Here is a 17,317-nt window from a genome sequence, read left to right on the forward strand (position 1 = left end):
GTCTGCTGCCATAGCCCATTAACGCCAAATTTCGCCACCCTGCTCTAACGGATACGTTCGTCGTATATCTCACAATGACTTCTGTGATTGTTTCCCTAAGGTTTGCTGGTGTGGTAGCACTGAAAACTCTACGCAAATACCGCTGCTCTCGGTCGTTAAGTGAAGGCCGTCGGCCACTGCGTTCTCCGTGGTGAGACGTAACACCTGATATGTGATATTCTCGGCACACTATTGACATTGTGCATCTCGGAATATTGAATTCCATATCACTTTCCGAAATGTAACTATCATTCCGCTTTCAATGTCTATTAATTCCCGTCGTGTGCATAATCACGTCAGTAACCTTTTCACATGAATCACCTGAGTATAAATGACAACTCCGCCAATGCACTGACCTTTTATACCTTGTTCACGCGATACTACCGCCATCTGTATATGTTCATATCGCTATCCCATGACTTTCGTCATCTCAGTGTAAATAAAAATAAGTGATTCGTTCAAATGGCTCTAGGCACTATGGGACTTAACATCTGAGGTCATCAGTCCCCTAGACTTAGAACTACTTAAAACTAACTAACTTAAGGACAGCACACACGTCCATGCCCGAGGCAGGATTCGAACCTGCGACCGTAGCAGCAGCGCGGGTCCGGACTCAAGCGTCTAGAACCGCTCGGCCACAACGGCCGGCAAATAAGTGATTCCGGAGTTAAGAAGCAGCTAAGGCCGCTCCGTAGAAATTAGACCAGAGCTTAACAACTCGCTGGTTTTGATCGTGATCACTCGCGCATGCCTAGGCTCTTGTTCGTGAACAGAGCAGTTACGACGTGATGAGTTTGACGGAAATGCGTGCGCACCGTCACCACAACATGACAGAAGCGCCAACTATGAGTAGAGGAGAGTCGGTTTTGACAGCAGTGGCAAATAGGGATGTCGGTTATCGTTGAAACAACCAGTATTCGATTATATTGTTTTTTTACGCCATTTTAATCTGCCAATTAAAACAGCTCAAAAAACCGGTTTCTGCACTAATCGGCTTTCGGTTTTTTATTCCTATTATTTCCTATAATAAACATAGAAAACGAACAAAGATTGAAAAATTTTGACTCTCGGAATATCAAGTACATCGAATCAAAATACTGCATTAAATACGCAAGTAAAAGTAAACTTAGTCCATTCGCCATTAGATGCTTTTCTCGAAAAGTGATAAGTGGTTGAATACTACAAAAAATCACCAGTATTCTTCTGTCGATTGAAATTTTTTGAAACCCTCGTCATAAATCATGTTGTAATTAGGGGTCTTACCACTATTTGGGTGTTATGAATAATCAGTGCTAAAGAGAGAAAACTGAACTATGTTGTTCTTGTCAGTTTGTCCGTTTTTAAGGACTATAGACTGATAAAGCCATTTATGTAGGCACAGCCAACAGATCAGCTACTCTGTATTTGTAGTGTATTATGTGAATGAATTGTTCGTAAGTTTTTAATTTATTGCTGTTAGCATAATTTGGTTTTTTATTTTTTCATTGAAATAGAAGACAAATCTTTAATCTTTTAAAGCAATGAGGCATTGTACTTCGTAAAATATTTCCAGAGCAGGGTTGGTGTTATTCTGCAGTATAACTGATGTCCTGTGACGACTACGTTAAATTGTCGAATAGAAGAGGTGGGGACAACTTGTGCACACTGCACGTACACGCATACCTCAGGGCACAGCACAGGGTAACAGGGACGCTATTGTCTCAGCAATGTTATACCAATTCTTATGCCATTGTTTCTTGCTCTTCTATTTCTTCATTGTTATTAAAATAACACTGATCCTTTTCCAATTTTCTATAATAGCACAATATTTCAAACCAATGCAAATTTTACGAATTCAAATTACTCTTTTTTCAAAAAGGCTTATTTAAAAACGAAAATTTTTAGCCCTGATTCTGTTACTAATTTTACTCAGCCATTAGTAAAAAAATAATAAACATCTGTTATAACTGAGACCAAACAAATACCGAAAAAATACCAGTTATTCAGAACTAAATTAGCAGTAACGGTTTTAACCGATCGGTTTTCCCCATTCGTAATGGCGAGTCCGCATTATTTAACACAGACAATTCATGCTTCAGTGCCAGTGCGAGCTTATCGTTTTACACAAAAAGAGGGGTTCACTAAATGTTTAGTGTATCATAAAACATGGAATACTTTCAGAAAATAGAATTTACGAAGGCACTACATGTCTTACCACTTTAGTGAAAGCGAAAACGGAAAATGTGAGTAGTCTGAACGTGTAGAATAGGTTTTAAAACATAAAACGGCAGCTCTCTGAAGTGGTGGAAGAATAGGAAGAAAAATGTAGTGAGTGTGCCGTTTGGATTAACTACAAAACCGCACTACTTTTAGTAAGGTCTTTGCGCCCTTTCATATGGTGATTTAATAAAAGAATACGTGGCAGATGCAGTGACTATTTATGTTAAATTCATTTTGGAGTTCATACGTCCCACAGAGGCTATAACAGACGACGTTCCAAGCCACCTTGCAAGTCTTTCTGAAGATTTTTTGCATATTCTTTGGCGCTCTATAAACATGTAGAAATCACAGGCACATAGCTGGATGTGACATTCTTACCAGCTCTGAAAAAGTGAAGGAAATTTAGTCAAGGGATTTGTTAGATTATGCGCCAAGGAAAAGTTTGGAGTAGAAACTGAAGTTCAGAGAGAAGAAATAAAAACTTTGAGGTTTTCCGATGACACTATAATTCTATTAGAGACAGTAGAGGACTCGGAAAAGCAGTTGAACGGAATGGACAGTGTCTTGAGAGCGGGACATAACATGAACATGAACATCAACAGATGCAAAACTAGGATAATGGAATGTAGTCGAATTAATTCAGACGATGCTGAGGGAATTAGATTAGGAAAGGAGACACATAAAGTAGTAGATAAGTTTTGTTATTTGGACAGTAAAATAGCTGATGAAGTCCGAAATAGAGAGGCAATGGCAAGAAAACCGTTTCTGAAGAAGAGAAATTTGTTAACATCGAATACAGATTTACGTGTTAGGAAGACTTTTCTGAATGTATTTGTATGGAGGGTAGCCACGCGCGGAAGTAAAACATGGATGATAAACAGTTTAGACGAGAAGAGTATAAAAACTTTTGAAATTTGGTGCTACAGAGGAATGTTGAAGATCAGATGTGTTGATCGCCTAAATAATGAGGAGGTACTGAATAGAATTGGGGAGAAAAGAAATTTGTGGTGCAACCTGACTAGAAGAAGGGATCATTAGTATAGTATTGAAGGGGAGACCAAGAAACGCACACAGTGAGCAGGTTCAAACGGATGTAGGTTGTAGTAGTTATTCGCAGATGAAGAAGCTTACACAGGACAGAGTAGCATGGAGAGCTGCATCAAACCAGTCTTCGGACTGAAGGCCACAACAACAACAAAAATTGCAGCAGCAACAACATGCGTCTTACAAACGGAGCGCCAGTCATGTTGGGAAACAAATCAGTATCCGTAGCGCTACCAAATGGGAAAATAAAAAATCTTTCAGCACCCAATTCCTGATGATCTGCAGCTTGAAGTAACTGAACTGCAATGCGACAAGCATTTCCCTGATGATCGGTTTCCTTGTTTATTAAGTCCCCACCTTGCTTCTTGTGACGATGGCGGGGTACAGTGCTGACTGCTCGCAGGGCGGGCGCTCGCCGCCTGCTCGCGGAGCAGGTTTGCTGTGAAGCCCAGAATTAGACTCCATGTCGAAATGCCGATGAACTGGCGCGCCTCGTCCTCCTGCAGCTTCTCATGGTTCTGGAACAATGGAGTATCCTACGTCACAGCAAAAATTAAGAGTTTTATTGGAATCTGTTTGCTGTAGAGTTATGGAACGTGTCTTGTGCTGGCGTGAGATGACTTTCTTGCAGCTCAAAATCACTGTGTAGAAATAATCACGTTTTTTGCTACCGCCAGTCGTGTCCAAACCACACCGCTCTCTTCCTCACGAGCTCCAGAAGCCCACACGTAACGCATTCTGCATTAACACCGTGTTTCTTGACTCCCACAAAGCCCTCCGTTGTGTCTCCTAGAAGGAAAAATACTTGCTTACGAAATTATCGCAAATGGTATGCAACTGGATTGAGAAGTTTGCAAATGATATTCAGTTCTCGAAGAAAGTAATACTTCAGAATCAACAAGGCCCGTCGATAAAATAATTCTTCACGAAGTACCTATTTCGATCATCAGAACATCTAAAGGAACAATAATTTGTAAAAACCTCTATGGCAGTGTCCTTACCACTCTGCGTCACTGCTGTCAATAGTAACATACATTATACCGTCAGTAATCAAATGCACTCACACAGTTAATAAATAGCACAGATTTATTAACTGTCGGTATATTCTACAACAGACGGCAGTAACACAGGATGGCGTTTGTTTTATCTCATGCCGCAGTAAGAACGATGCATTTCAGGTTGTTGTCAATAATTTTATGATGCCCGAAGATGGTCAGATGATCGAAACCGGTAATTAATAATTATTTTCTCGACATCTCTTGTCGGTTCTGAAACACGATTTTTTCTTCACGCATTTGCGATCAGTGGTGCGCCACTTCCCAAAATATATCGAGAACCCAGAAGGTCGTACTAATTGGAGAATCATCATCAGAAGCGAAATAATAGTGCACCATACCTCAGCAATACCGCTGTTACTGTTTACCATATAAATGAATAACCTGGCAAACGACGCAAGTGAGTCTCCCAAGCAGTTCAAAGACGACCCAGTGGTGTCCAGTGTGACACATCAGAAAATGCTTGCAAAATATAAGGAGACGTGCAAATGATAAGCGCCTGGTGCAGAGACTGACAGCAGAATATTTAACGCAAACAAATGAGTGAACAAGGGCGTTAGGCAAGAAAAAAATTATATGGTTCGAGGGTACGATCAGCGATTAGGCAGAGAATGACACAAGAATTAAGATGAACTTTGTGGACAGTAGACGTCAAACTGAGTAATCATGAAGAAGTGTCATTCACCTACGAAGGAGTTCGCTTACAACACCCTCAGTTGACCAAACCTTTATCATTGTTTTACGACAAGGACCAATAGCAAACTGAATTAATGAAAGAAGGGGTGGAGAAAGGAGTAAAAGAACGTCTAAATCTACATGACTACTGCGCAATTCACACTTTACTGCGTGGCAGAGGTTTCCTCGAACCACCTTCGGGCTGTTTCTCTGCCAATCCACTCTCGAACAGTGCGCAGGAAAAACAAACACTTAAATGTTTCCGTGCGAGCTCTGATTTCTCTTACACTATTACGATGAACATTTCTTCCTATGTAGCTTGGCGTTAACAATATATTTTCGCAATCGAAGGAGAAAGTTACTGACTGAAATTTCATGAAAAGGTATCGCTACAACGAAAAACATCTTCGATCCAATTACTGGCGCCCCAACTTGCGTATCATCACACTGACACTATCTCCCTATTTCCAGATAATAAAACACGAGTTGCTATTGTTTGAATTTTCTCGATGTCCTCCATCTATCTTAACTGGTAAAGATCCCATATAAGGCTGCAGTACTCCGGAAGAGCAGGACAAGCGTAGTGTAGGCAATCCCTTTAGTAGACCTGTTTCCTTTCCTAAGTATTCTGCCGATTAAACGCAGTTCTGGGTTGCCTTCGCCACAATACTTCGTTAAAATTCCAGTCTAAGTTGTTCGTCATTCTAGTCCCTAAGTATTTAGATGAATTGACAAACTTCAGATTCGTGTAATTTATCGTGTAACCGAAATTTAATGGATTCCTTTTAAGTATTCATGTAGGTGACCTCATACTTTTTTTATTTAGAGTCAATTGCCACTTTTCGCACCGTACGGATACATTGTCTAAGCAGCTGCGTGAATCGCCATAGCATTGTCTAGTACGCGCAAGACTGTCACAGAAATGCTTAACAAACTCCAATTGAAGACGAAAGCCACATTCTCAAAACATGCCGGCCGATGTAGTTCTTACTTCTTAAGCTGTGTCAATATAAAATCTCAAACTTTCGTAAAATGTACTTCTCGCAGTGCTCAATTCAGATATTATGTAACGAAGACGGCGATATTCCTAAAAGCATGAGCTTCTATAGAGGGTGACGCGGTTTGAAAACTGTGGGTACGTTTTTCACAATTGTCGCCTTGAAAAACTTCTGAATCGTATCATCAGTTTAGCAATAGGGTTAGACACAACAAACGTTTGCAAAACGTTCACTAAGTAAAAGTACATATAGTGATTCGCAAATTGAGTAAGGTGAAAAAACTTTATTCCGTACAGTCCGTTCTTCTCAACTGCTGTTCATTTCCTAGTTTATTTTATGCAGAATAAAAGTGCAAAATCCTTAAAAAGCGTCAAGCGTGGCAACTAGTTCTTTACTGAATCGTATAAAGTCAAACGAACGGGTGCGATACACGAATTCTTATAGCGATGCTTAAATACTTTTCTGTGAACTATTATTGCAACGAAGTCGAGTTGCGTTCGCTTACCACCTGTTCTGGTAACTTCTACAGTTGCTTTGCTAAATACCGGCGAGCAACGGCCTATGTAGATCGATCGGCGTGTCTCCGGTCGATTTCTAATGTTAGAAGGGTGATTGCAACCGTTACCTTTCCCCTTTCTGAATAATTCGTCTTGAGCTTCAGACCGGCATTTGTCTGGCGCTTCATGAGGAACATTCTCTCACCTCAATAGAGTAAGGCAGCGGTGTTTTCGTAAAGAAGCGAGCAGAAACCCAGATATTAAGAGGTAACAAAATTTGCTATAGAACACGAAAATTATCGGAAATTAACAGTTACTCGCAGAGACCAGTGCACACACACTTCAGAGTTCTACATCTACATCCATACTCTGCAAACCACCTGACGGTGTGTGGCGGAGGGTACTTTGAGTATCTCTATCGGTTCTCCCCTTCTATTCCAGTCTCGTATTGATCGTGGAAAGAAAGATTGTCGGTATGCCTCTGTGTGGGCTCTAATCTCTCTGATTTTATCCTCATGGTCTCTTCGCGAGATATACGTAGGAGGGAGCAATATACTGCTTGACTCCTCGGTGAAGGTATGTTCTCGAAACTTCAACAAAAGCCTGTATCGAGCTACTGAGCGTCTCTCCTGCAGAGTCTTCCACTGGAGTTTATCTATCATCTCCGTAACGCTTTCGCGATTAGTAAATGATCCTGTAACGAAGCGCGCTGCTCTCAGCTGGATCTTCTCTATCTCCTCTACCCCCCCCCCCCCCCCCTGGTACGGATCCCACACTGGTGAGCAATATTCAATCAGTGGGCGAACAAATGTACTGTAACCTACTTCCTTTGTTTTCGGATTGCATTTCCTTAGGATTCTTCCAATGAATCTGTCTGGCATCTGCTTTACCGACGATCAACTTTATATGATCATTCCATTTTAAATCACTCCTAATGCCTACTCCCAGATAATTTATGGAATTAACTGCTTCCAGTTGCTGACCTGCTATATTGTAGCTAAATGAGAAAGGATCTTTCTTTCTATGTATTTGCAGCACGTTACACTTGTCTACACTGAGATTCAATTGCAATTCCCTGCACCAGGCGTCAATTTGTTGCAGATCCTCCTGCATTTCAGTACAATTTTCCATTGTTACAACTTCTCGATATACTACATCCGCAAAAAGCCTCAGTGAACTTCCGATGTTATCCACAAGGTCATTTACATATATATTGTGAATAGAAACGATCTTACGACACTGCCCTGCGGCACACCTGAAATCACTCTTGCTTCGGAAGACTTCTCTCCATTGAGAATGACATGCTGCGTTCTGTTATCGAGGAACTCTTCAATCCAATCACACAATTGGTCTGATAGTCCATATGCTCTTATTTTGTTCATTAAGCGACTGTGGAGAACTGTATCGAACGCCTCTATGTTCAAGCTTGGCTGTACTGTTTCATTCGAGGATTACTATTTAGATGTGAATCGCACAATGTACGTACAAAAAAGTTATTCCATGCTTGAAGATCACAATTCCGCCATAATTATGAGCAAACTTTTTTATTATCATATTTCAGTTGTGTGCCATGTAGCTGTCTGCGCCTCTGGGTTATTGAAGTGTTATCGAAGTGAGTGGAGAGTTTCCTTAACTGCTTCTCCTTGAAAATAACACTTAAATACGATAGAGGGAGTTGTCTACCGTTATTTGTTGTTCAAACACGTTTCGTCACGTTTTTATAGGGAGTTTTATAGATGACAGAAAATATAGGTCGCGATCGTACTCTTCAGTGGTGGCGCGCACAACACACTGTTTACGAAATGGACGGGCGTAAAATTCCTACCTTACCTCTGTTAAAACGCTCATTCTCTCCCTTCTTCATATGCCAGTCATGTTGCTTTGTCTGTAGTAGACATAAATAAAAACTTCAATATCCATGAACGTGTTATAAAGCAAGAAGGGTAGTACCATGTGTGGCTCCTCGTCCTCCTCCTTTTTGTAGCCTTTCGTGGATCCTAAATTTTAGTTTAAGTTGGCGGGTGACAATGTCTTCGATCTCCAGTGTCGTGTTCAGTTTATTATTATTTAAAGCTTGGAGGACGAGTCAGAAACTTCATTAAAATCTCTTGAAACAGTAATAGCGGACGTAACGTAGCTTGACATCGTCGTAAATTGTGTATTCACAGGCCCTGTTATCAAGCAAGCTCAGTCTAATTCGGTGAACAAACACTATTTGTTTTTAACTAGAGTTGACTTCAAGCACTCAGAATTAAAAATAAATGTCTTGACACCTTATATTCGTCGTAATTAAGTTTTCACTTCAGATTACACGACGAGTCAAGAGAGGTTGCTGCAGTGTAGTCGGTGAGATTCTTCAAATAAATGACAGTTAGCCAATCGCTCTGTGCTGCTATCGGAAGTTGGCTTTTTCATAAAAATTGTTTAACTGCTGTTGAATTGAGACTGACTTCAAAATTATAGTATGTGCATCATAGTAATTTTAAACAATCAGCCGCAGATGTAAAATCGTAACACTTCAATCATTGCACCTATTAAAATCCATAAATAACGAAGCTGAACCAGAGATTACTTTTGATTCTGTTTTATTCGTAACTCGTACGAAACGAAACTTTCACAGATAACACTTTTCGACAAGTAGCGTAAATTTAACGGAGATTCTAACTAAGAGAGAGCTACCAGAACAGAAGATATCGCTACGGTCTAAAACATACTTACACTACTAAAAACAAAACAATGAACAATGTATCACGTACTTGTTATTCTGAAGCCTTTAGCTTCCTTGAAAAATCTAAATTATTTTATTATATTAATAAACTTATAAATTTCAAGCAAAAATTGACATAATAACTCATCTAAATAACTCAAATTAAATAAAAATAAATATTTCAGTTACTATACTACAAAAGAGTGGCTTCACATGAACAGTCAATAAGGACATTAGCTAATAACAGCTCTATTACAAATAGTAAGATACAAATTCTTACTTGGTCACTGTTCCTTACTCAGAAGAAAAATCTTTACAACATCTGAAGTAAGACACTTAAAACAAGAAATGCAAAATATCATACTGCAAGTAGCGCAAGCTGTTTTGTAAATTAAGCAAATCGAACAAACTCGCTCCTCAGAAAGACATCGAATATTATAGAATACACTTTTATTTAACTGGTTAGAAAGTATCAGAATATATTAAAAACGCGGAGGCTAGTAATGAAAATATATGGGTTTAGTGCGGCATGACCAAGCAACACACAAACCGTTACCGTACCATTCTGCGATGCAAATCATTGCGCTATACCGACCATGACTATTGAATGACCATACCTTAGACCTTACCGTCTACAAAAACGTTTACTCGTAAATGTATTATTGACTGACATTTAATTGTAAGAAACTGTATCAAGAACGTTGCATTTCTTATGGATCCTCAGTATGCCATTGTCTTGAAACGGGATACTTTCATAACAAGCTAGTTACAATAATTCTTTAACCACCAATATGACGTTTCCCATCATTTTGTTACAACAAATCATAGCAATAACGACAGGTTTTGTGTGTGTGTGTAGGCTTCAACTGATAGCCAATATGAAGTGTCGGGAGTCTGTACTGAAAAGAGGCTCTTTTATCATCCCCTTACTAGTCTGTTGGGGACTAATACCAATTTATGTAGGTTACCAGTTAATAAGATCAGCACATATGCGGTCCGAGGAGACAATCCACAATGTCAGTATTGGCTCTTCAACAAAAACAATTGACGACTACTGCTCTGTTTTTTCGAGCTCAAAAATCGCACAAAACACGGCAGACAGGAACATGAAGAATAGCTAACTCTCAAACGGCACGACGAGTAGCCTCTGGTGGACTACATGCAAAACTGTGTTGAATGCGCTCTACGTCTTGGAGGACCACACGGAGGCGGCCTGGGGATTTCTCCTTACGTAAACAACCAGTATCTTGAAACTGCTAGTACCATCGTCAAATACTGTGAGACGTACAAGGTGCATCGGCAATTTCTGGACGAAAATCACGCCGCAGAGTTGTAATTGGATTGCATCTGTGGAAACGGAGAACAGAATATACCATTTCCACTCGACGCATACTGAATAATGAACAAGTGCGCGGTAACCACATGAAGTGGCAACTCACATCTGACGCCGAGGTAAACTTGTGGATGTGTAAGTTGAAATTCACTGCAAGTCACTCTCTTATACAGAAAAACCAGCGAAAAGGTGCTCCTATCGGAGCACTAAAGGGACGAATATGCTCCTGACTGAACTAGCTGCCTCATTCTGCCTCCTTCAGCACCTTTAAAAAATTTTCCCAAAAACTTTGGCATGTGAAGATATTAACGCTCTTTCTAACATGCATCACTCCCACATGCTCCCCTAAATGTAATTAGCTCACACCCAATAGTCCATCGCTGTAGGTCGCTCATACCCATCCACATCCGCCTGTCCATTCTCACTCATTCATTCAGATCAACTCATTGTCATTATCTTGTGTCTCTCTGTCACTGTCTCCTGTCTGCCAGCTGAGGCTTCGTTCTGTTCTACTACTATCACTAATGTCTCTTCTCACTATCGCTGTCTCCCTCTAGCTCTCTTACTGCTGATATCTCATTCATTCCTTCCAACTGCTGCTGTCTCTTCTCACTGTCATTCTCTCTCTCTTTCTCGTTGTCACTGTCGTTGACTCTGTGTCTCATTATCACTGGCTCTCATCCATTTCCACTTTATTTCTCTCCCGCTGGCACTCCCACCTACACTCTTTTCCTAGCACTGTTTTGTCACTGTCAGCTATGTTCTCCTGCTACTGTGTTCCTCTCTCTCTCTCTCTCTCTCTCTCTCTCTCTCTCTCTTTCTCTCTCTTTTTCTCTCTCTCTCTTTTTTTCTCCCTGTCTCTCTCTTCCACACTGTCATAATCTCCTTCGGTCTTTCTATACCACAACCACTGTCTACTTTCAACCAGTATTTATCAGTTTTCCGTCTATTTCCCACTACCTCTGTCTCCTTCTCTTTCAGCACAAAAATGCGCGAATACGTTCGCGTGCCAACATTTTTTGGAAAATTTTAAAGTCTCTAAGGAAGGTAGAATGATGCAGATGGGTCAGTAAAATTTTGATAGTTTGCTCAAGTGAAATTGAAATAATGCAAAACTACAGCTCGGACCGGATTTTACGGGAACAACAATTTTGCCTGTGCTTCAGTACTACAAACGGGGTTCCCAGAACATTTCTTTACAGAATATTTGTCCATGCTACGTCACTTTATAAATTACGGTTTCGCCTCATACCGTATTTTATGTGAACAAGTAGGGTAACTTCGAAGCTGTGTATCCTGGAAACGGATAAGTACATTAAGAAAATTTTCAGGTTTGTTAGAAATCGGAATCTTAGGAATATGTCGGAAACATAACATCCACTTACTGTGCATAGCCATCCTAGAACCCGCAGCTCGGTTTTGATACCCAAAAACCATGATTTTTGGGCGTTTATCGATAACGGATAAAAAATTTCGAAAAAGGAGGGATGGTATTTCTTGATAAATGGCTAGAGAATATACGGTTAAAACATGAGCAATTTGCTGCGATTAGTTATTTAGATATCCGCTGCTGACGGTGAAAAATAGTGAAAAACGCTTTTCGGGTGTTCTCAAGAACCGCTCCTGAGTTAAATGGTGCCTCCATAACCCCAAAAGGCGTACCATAGACCACATATAATGCAAAAAAAGAACCAACCGATTTGCTTCATCTGTGGAAGCTGGGGGACATGTGTAATATTCAAATTTTGGCTCTGCACAGTAGGATCGTTACAGCAAGACGATCTTTCCGTTTGGTATATAAATGGTCTCTAGGCCAAGGGCTATCCAAAACACTTGACTCTACCTTTCCATCACCAGCAGAACCGCCGGCCGGTGTGGTCGTGTGGTTAAAGGCGCTTCAGTCTGGAACCGCGTGACCGCTACGGTCGCAGGTTCAAATCCTGCCTCGGGCATGGATGTGTGTGATGTCCTTAGGTTAGTTAGGTTTAATTAGTTCTAAGTTCTAGGCGACTGATGACCTCAGAAGTTAAGTCGCATAGTGCTCAGAGCCATTTGAACCAACCAGCAGAACCCGAGGTACGAACTCCAGAAAAACCGCTTGTAATGATTGTCGTTTTGGAACATATTGGTAGCTCAAGCTGTCGCACGTGTGCCGATCGTCTTGTGAAAGCGGATGAACCTTTTTGAAACACCCTATACTTGAGGCAAGGCTCATTTTACAAAGGCTGAGGGTTGAAAGAAGTGCTCCTCTTTGTGTTGGCAGGGACGAGCCTGTTCGCGGTGGCTGCCCACGAGTTCGGCCACTCGCTGGGGCTGCAGCACTCGTCGGTGAAGGGCGCGCTGATGTACCCCTGGTACCAGGGGCTGTCGCCCAACTACAAGCTGCCCGACGACGACCGTGTCGCCATCCAGCAGCTCTACGGTAAGTCACCAGCCTTCTATTTCCCCTTGTGCCTCCGTGTCTTACTTTCAAGCTGTTTATTTATTGCGCAAAACTAAAAACCGCGCAATAACATCGATCGTTTGCGAATGGTATTGACGGTTTGTGTAATACAGGCTGGTCAGACAGCCTGAAAAGCTTGTGAGGGTGTTGCAGGGGAGGTTGTACTGAGAAATAATCGTTATGAGAAAAATTCGATACGCTGGGCCTTTTCCGAGCTAGGCTGCGAGGGATTAGCCGAGCGGTCTTGGGCGCTGCAGTCATGGACTGTGCGGCTGGTCCCGGCGGAGGTTCGAGTCCTCCCTCGGGCATGGGTGTGTGTGTGTGTGTGTTTGTCCTTGGGATAATTTAGGTTACGTAGTGTGTAAGCTTAGGGACTGATGACCTTAGCAGTTAAGTCCCATAAGATTTCACACACATTTGAACATTTGATTTTCGTTTCCGAGTTATTTAGCACTGTAGTTTACCATCAGCTCGCCCCACGGGCAAATTTAAGCATCTGTACCCGCTAAAATGCACTGATATCTAAGGGTCTTTGAGTTACCACTTTGTTCAAATGCTCATTACCAGTTAGAAATGTGCCCTTTTTCGGAAGTGATAAATTTAAGCTAAGCGGGTAAAACCTACGTTTGTTCGATTTGCGCAACCAAAGGACACGTTTGGCGACGCTGTCGCTGGCAGGCTGTTTGAACTGGCACGCGCGACGACATGAAACGCTAGCGCCAAGACTAAATAAACTCGGAAACGGCGTAACGTATGGAATTATTTTCTTAATGATTATTTCCGAGCACAACTCGCCTGCAACATCCTTACAAGCTTTCCATATTATTACTGACCACCCTGTATATTGAAAAAGACTGCACAGCGTCAAAAATATTAACGCTCGCTGGACGTATTGCGTAATATATTGTACCGTGTACGAGTAATGTGCAGTACACGGCAGTCACGGGCGAGACTTCGTAATTAGCGCACTTGCAAATAACTGATAGAGTGATGCCATATGAACATGAATACAACGGGAAAGACAGATAAAGGAAATCATCTGCTGAAGCTAGCAATTAGGGAGGGGGGGGGGGGGGGTAGTTTCACTGCATATTTAATACTTACTCAGTAATTAACTGTAGAAACATTCGACAAAAGTGTGTAAGTCAGGCGTGTTCAGCCCGTGGCCTGCGGGCCGCATACGGTCCAAAGCAGGTGTCAGTGCGGCCCAAGAAGTATGTATCACACGACCGGCTTATGGAAAGATGTTTTAAAAATTACACGTCTTCTTCCAGTATGGCCCAGGTAAGATAACTTTTTGGACAACCCGGGCTTAAGTGCAGGAACTGCTTATTTGTTCGTTTCAGAAGCTTTAATTACTTATTGAGAAATATATAACAGCACTACCTACTGATGTTCTACAACAATGTGCCTTACTCTTTACATGTTTATAGATTGCTTCCAGCATTGTGGAAAGTAAAACGTGACTTGTATAAGAACAGTATTTTTTCTGTGTACTTAAGATGTAACGGAGTTCATAAGTTAGTTGAAAGATTCCTTGCTCATCCTTAAAAAATACAGATAGTAGTCACACTCAGCTGCAAGTTCTATTAGCATGTGAGTATTACCGTGCGTAGAATGTCTTCCAAGACCTTTTTCGCCCATCTCATCTTGCTCTCGTTTTTTTTTTTTTTTTCTTTTTGCAGCAGGCAGCGATCGCAATCGCAATACAAGCGAGTTCTGCATCATCGAGTGCCCATGTCTTCGCGATGAAGGCAGAGCTCTAAGTCACTCGTCCCAGGCATAAATGTTGCGCAATACTACTGTGCCGTTCTTGGCCTCGCACTTTCATGCAATAGGCTTATATTAATATTACGAGGGTGATATGATAAATCTAGTAAATTTCGATGAAAGAATAGAACATTTTTGCTGCGCTTTACTGGCCGGTAAGCTTGATTATTCCAAGGATCCTAGAAGAATTTCAACGATATACAGCGTACAGCTCATTGTTGACAACCGTCTGAATTCGTCATTGGGTTGACCGCGATTAAAATTGAGGAGACCGAGTTTTGAACTGTTATTAAACAATTTCGTTTGTGTAGTGGGACTGCCGCGAAAGTCAAAACAGAGTTGGATGTAGTTCACGCGAATACTGCACTATCACTGAAGACCATTTACTTTTGGATTAATGGATTTAAGCGTGGTCGGCAACCATCAAAGGCTAAGTGCGCTCCGGTCATCAAACTGAGGTCACCACAAAGGTAACCATTGACAAAATCCATGGTACGGTAATGAAAGACCGCCGAATAAAAATTCTTGATATTGCTGAGACCTTAGGCATCTCAACTGAGCGAGTGGGTAATATCCTGCACAGAGTATTGGCTATGAAGAAGGTGTGTGCTAGGTGGGTGGAGCTATTGCTCACAGACGACCAAAAGTGCACCTGACGCAAAATTTCAGTACAATGTCTGGTGATATTCAATCGCAATCCGCAAGACTTTCTGCGCCGATTTGTGACAGTTGATGAGACCTGGATCCATCATTACTCACCAGAGTCGAATTGGCAGTCAAAATAATGAACAAAACCGTGTGAAAGTACGCCGAAGAATGCAAAGACCATTTTGTCAGATGGTGGCCACTGTATTTTGGGATTCCCAAGACATAATCCTCAGATTACTTGGAAAAAAGCAGAACCCTAACTGGACGCTGTTATACTTCGTTGATGGATCGTTTGAAACTTGTTTGATGAAAAAAAAAATGCTCTTTCACCAGCAAAATACACGGTCCCTCAAGTGTCAGCACTAACAATGGCGAAAGTGCACGAACTGGGCTTTGAATTGGTTTCTGATCAACCCTGTTCACAAGACGTATCGTCAAGCGACTTCTTCCTGTTCCCGATCTGGAAACTTTGGCTTGCTCGGAAGAAATTGTTACGAAATGAGGAAGTGATAGTTGCAAAAAAAAATGGTTCAAATGGCTCTCAGCACTATGGGACTCAACTTCTGAGGTCATTAGTCCCCTAGAACTTAGAACTAATTAAACCTAAATAACCTAAGGACATCACACACATCCATGCCCGAGGCAGGATTCGAACCTGCGACCGTAGCGGTCGCGCGGTTCCAGACTGTAGCGCCTAGAACCGCTCGGCCACTTCGGCCGGCTGATAGTTGCAGTCAACGAGTATTTTGCAGAGTTTGACAGAATCTATCTTTCTGACGGGATAAAAAAGCTGGACTAAAGGAGAGTATGTCGAGAAGTAGCCCGCCCGGCTAACGGCGCGGTCTAACGCGCTGCTTCCCGAGCGGGAAGGCGGGCCGGTCCCCAGGGCGAATCTTCTCGGCGGATAAGTGTCGAGGCAGCCTGTAGATGGCTTTAAAGGCGGTTTTCCATCTACCTCGGCGAATGCGGGCTGGTTCCCCTTATTGCACCTCAGTTACATTACGTCGGCGATTGCTGCGCAGACACTGTCTCCATGTACGCGTACACCATAATTACTCTACCACACAAACATTTGGGGTCACACTCGCCTGGTATGAGACGTTCCCGGGAGGGCGGGGGAGGATCCACTGGGAGCCTGTAATGTCTCTTGCAGCGGTCTGTCCGCGATATTTTCGTAAATTTTATAAATTATATAACTCAGTACATATCTCGAAATATCTCTTCTTATCTTACCGATTATCAATGCAAGGTAGTTTCAAGCCCAGTTATTCCTTGGAGCGTCCATTTACTCCATGGAATAGCTTCTCTGCTATCTATGTTTTCTCTTATGAAAAGAATAGGGAACTTCTTGCCGATTAGTCGTGAAAGAAGGATGTATATGTATGTATTGTTGGGCTAGTCGCCATCTTGATGAGATTCTGTATGAGAAGGAATTTAATACATGAACTAAACTAAAGTAAGTGTGTTCGCGTATTATTTAACTGATTATTATTGACAGTGTCTGCTTACTACGCTGTGTTGCACGGGATCAGTGGGGAACGTCTGATTTACACTGGACGAACCTGCCGTTTTGTATGCTCAAGATATCCAGTTACTTCAAATAAATAGGCTAACACGGTCTTACCAGCAGATCTCCGGTCTTCCCCATGTGATCACCGAAAGTTAATAATTATCACAAATGTTTACAGGAGATCGACTGACAATTTTCGTCGCACCGAGACTTCGAAATTACTTCACTGCCTTATGGAATTTAAGTTAAGCTCAATTTAATCAGGATAGAACAGTATTGAGTTGTGTGAATGTGATAAGCCTGCTTTGTCAATGAAAATTCCCTTAATATACGCATGTTTTTACTATCCTGATCAGTGAAGCTAAATCAGGCCGGTGTGAGAGAGGTTTAAAAATTTAG

General features: G+C 41.7%; 1 protein-coding gene across 1 annotated transcript in view; it reads left to right on the plus strand.

Moving 5' to 3' along the window:
• Nucleotides 1–17,317, plus strand: part of LOC126190587 (matrix metalloproteinase-2-like) — a 903,752-nt gene that overhangs the window by 869,489 nt on the left and 16,946 nt on the right. The window contains exon 6 of the mRNA XM_049931032.1: nucleotides 12,811–12,969. Within this exon, the coding sequence (XP_049786989.1) occupies nucleotides 12,811–12,969 (159 nt within the window). The remainder of the gene's footprint in view (nucleotides 1–12,810; nucleotides 12,970–17,317) is intronic.

Source organism: Schistocerca cancellata, chromosome 1 (assembly GCF_023864275.1).
Source record: "Schistocerca cancellata isolate TAMUIC-IGC-003103 chromosome 1, iqSchCanc2.1, whole genome shotgun sequence".
Taxonomy (NCBI): Eukaryota; Metazoa; Arthropoda; class Insecta; order Orthoptera; family Acrididae; genus Schistocerca; species Schistocerca cancellata.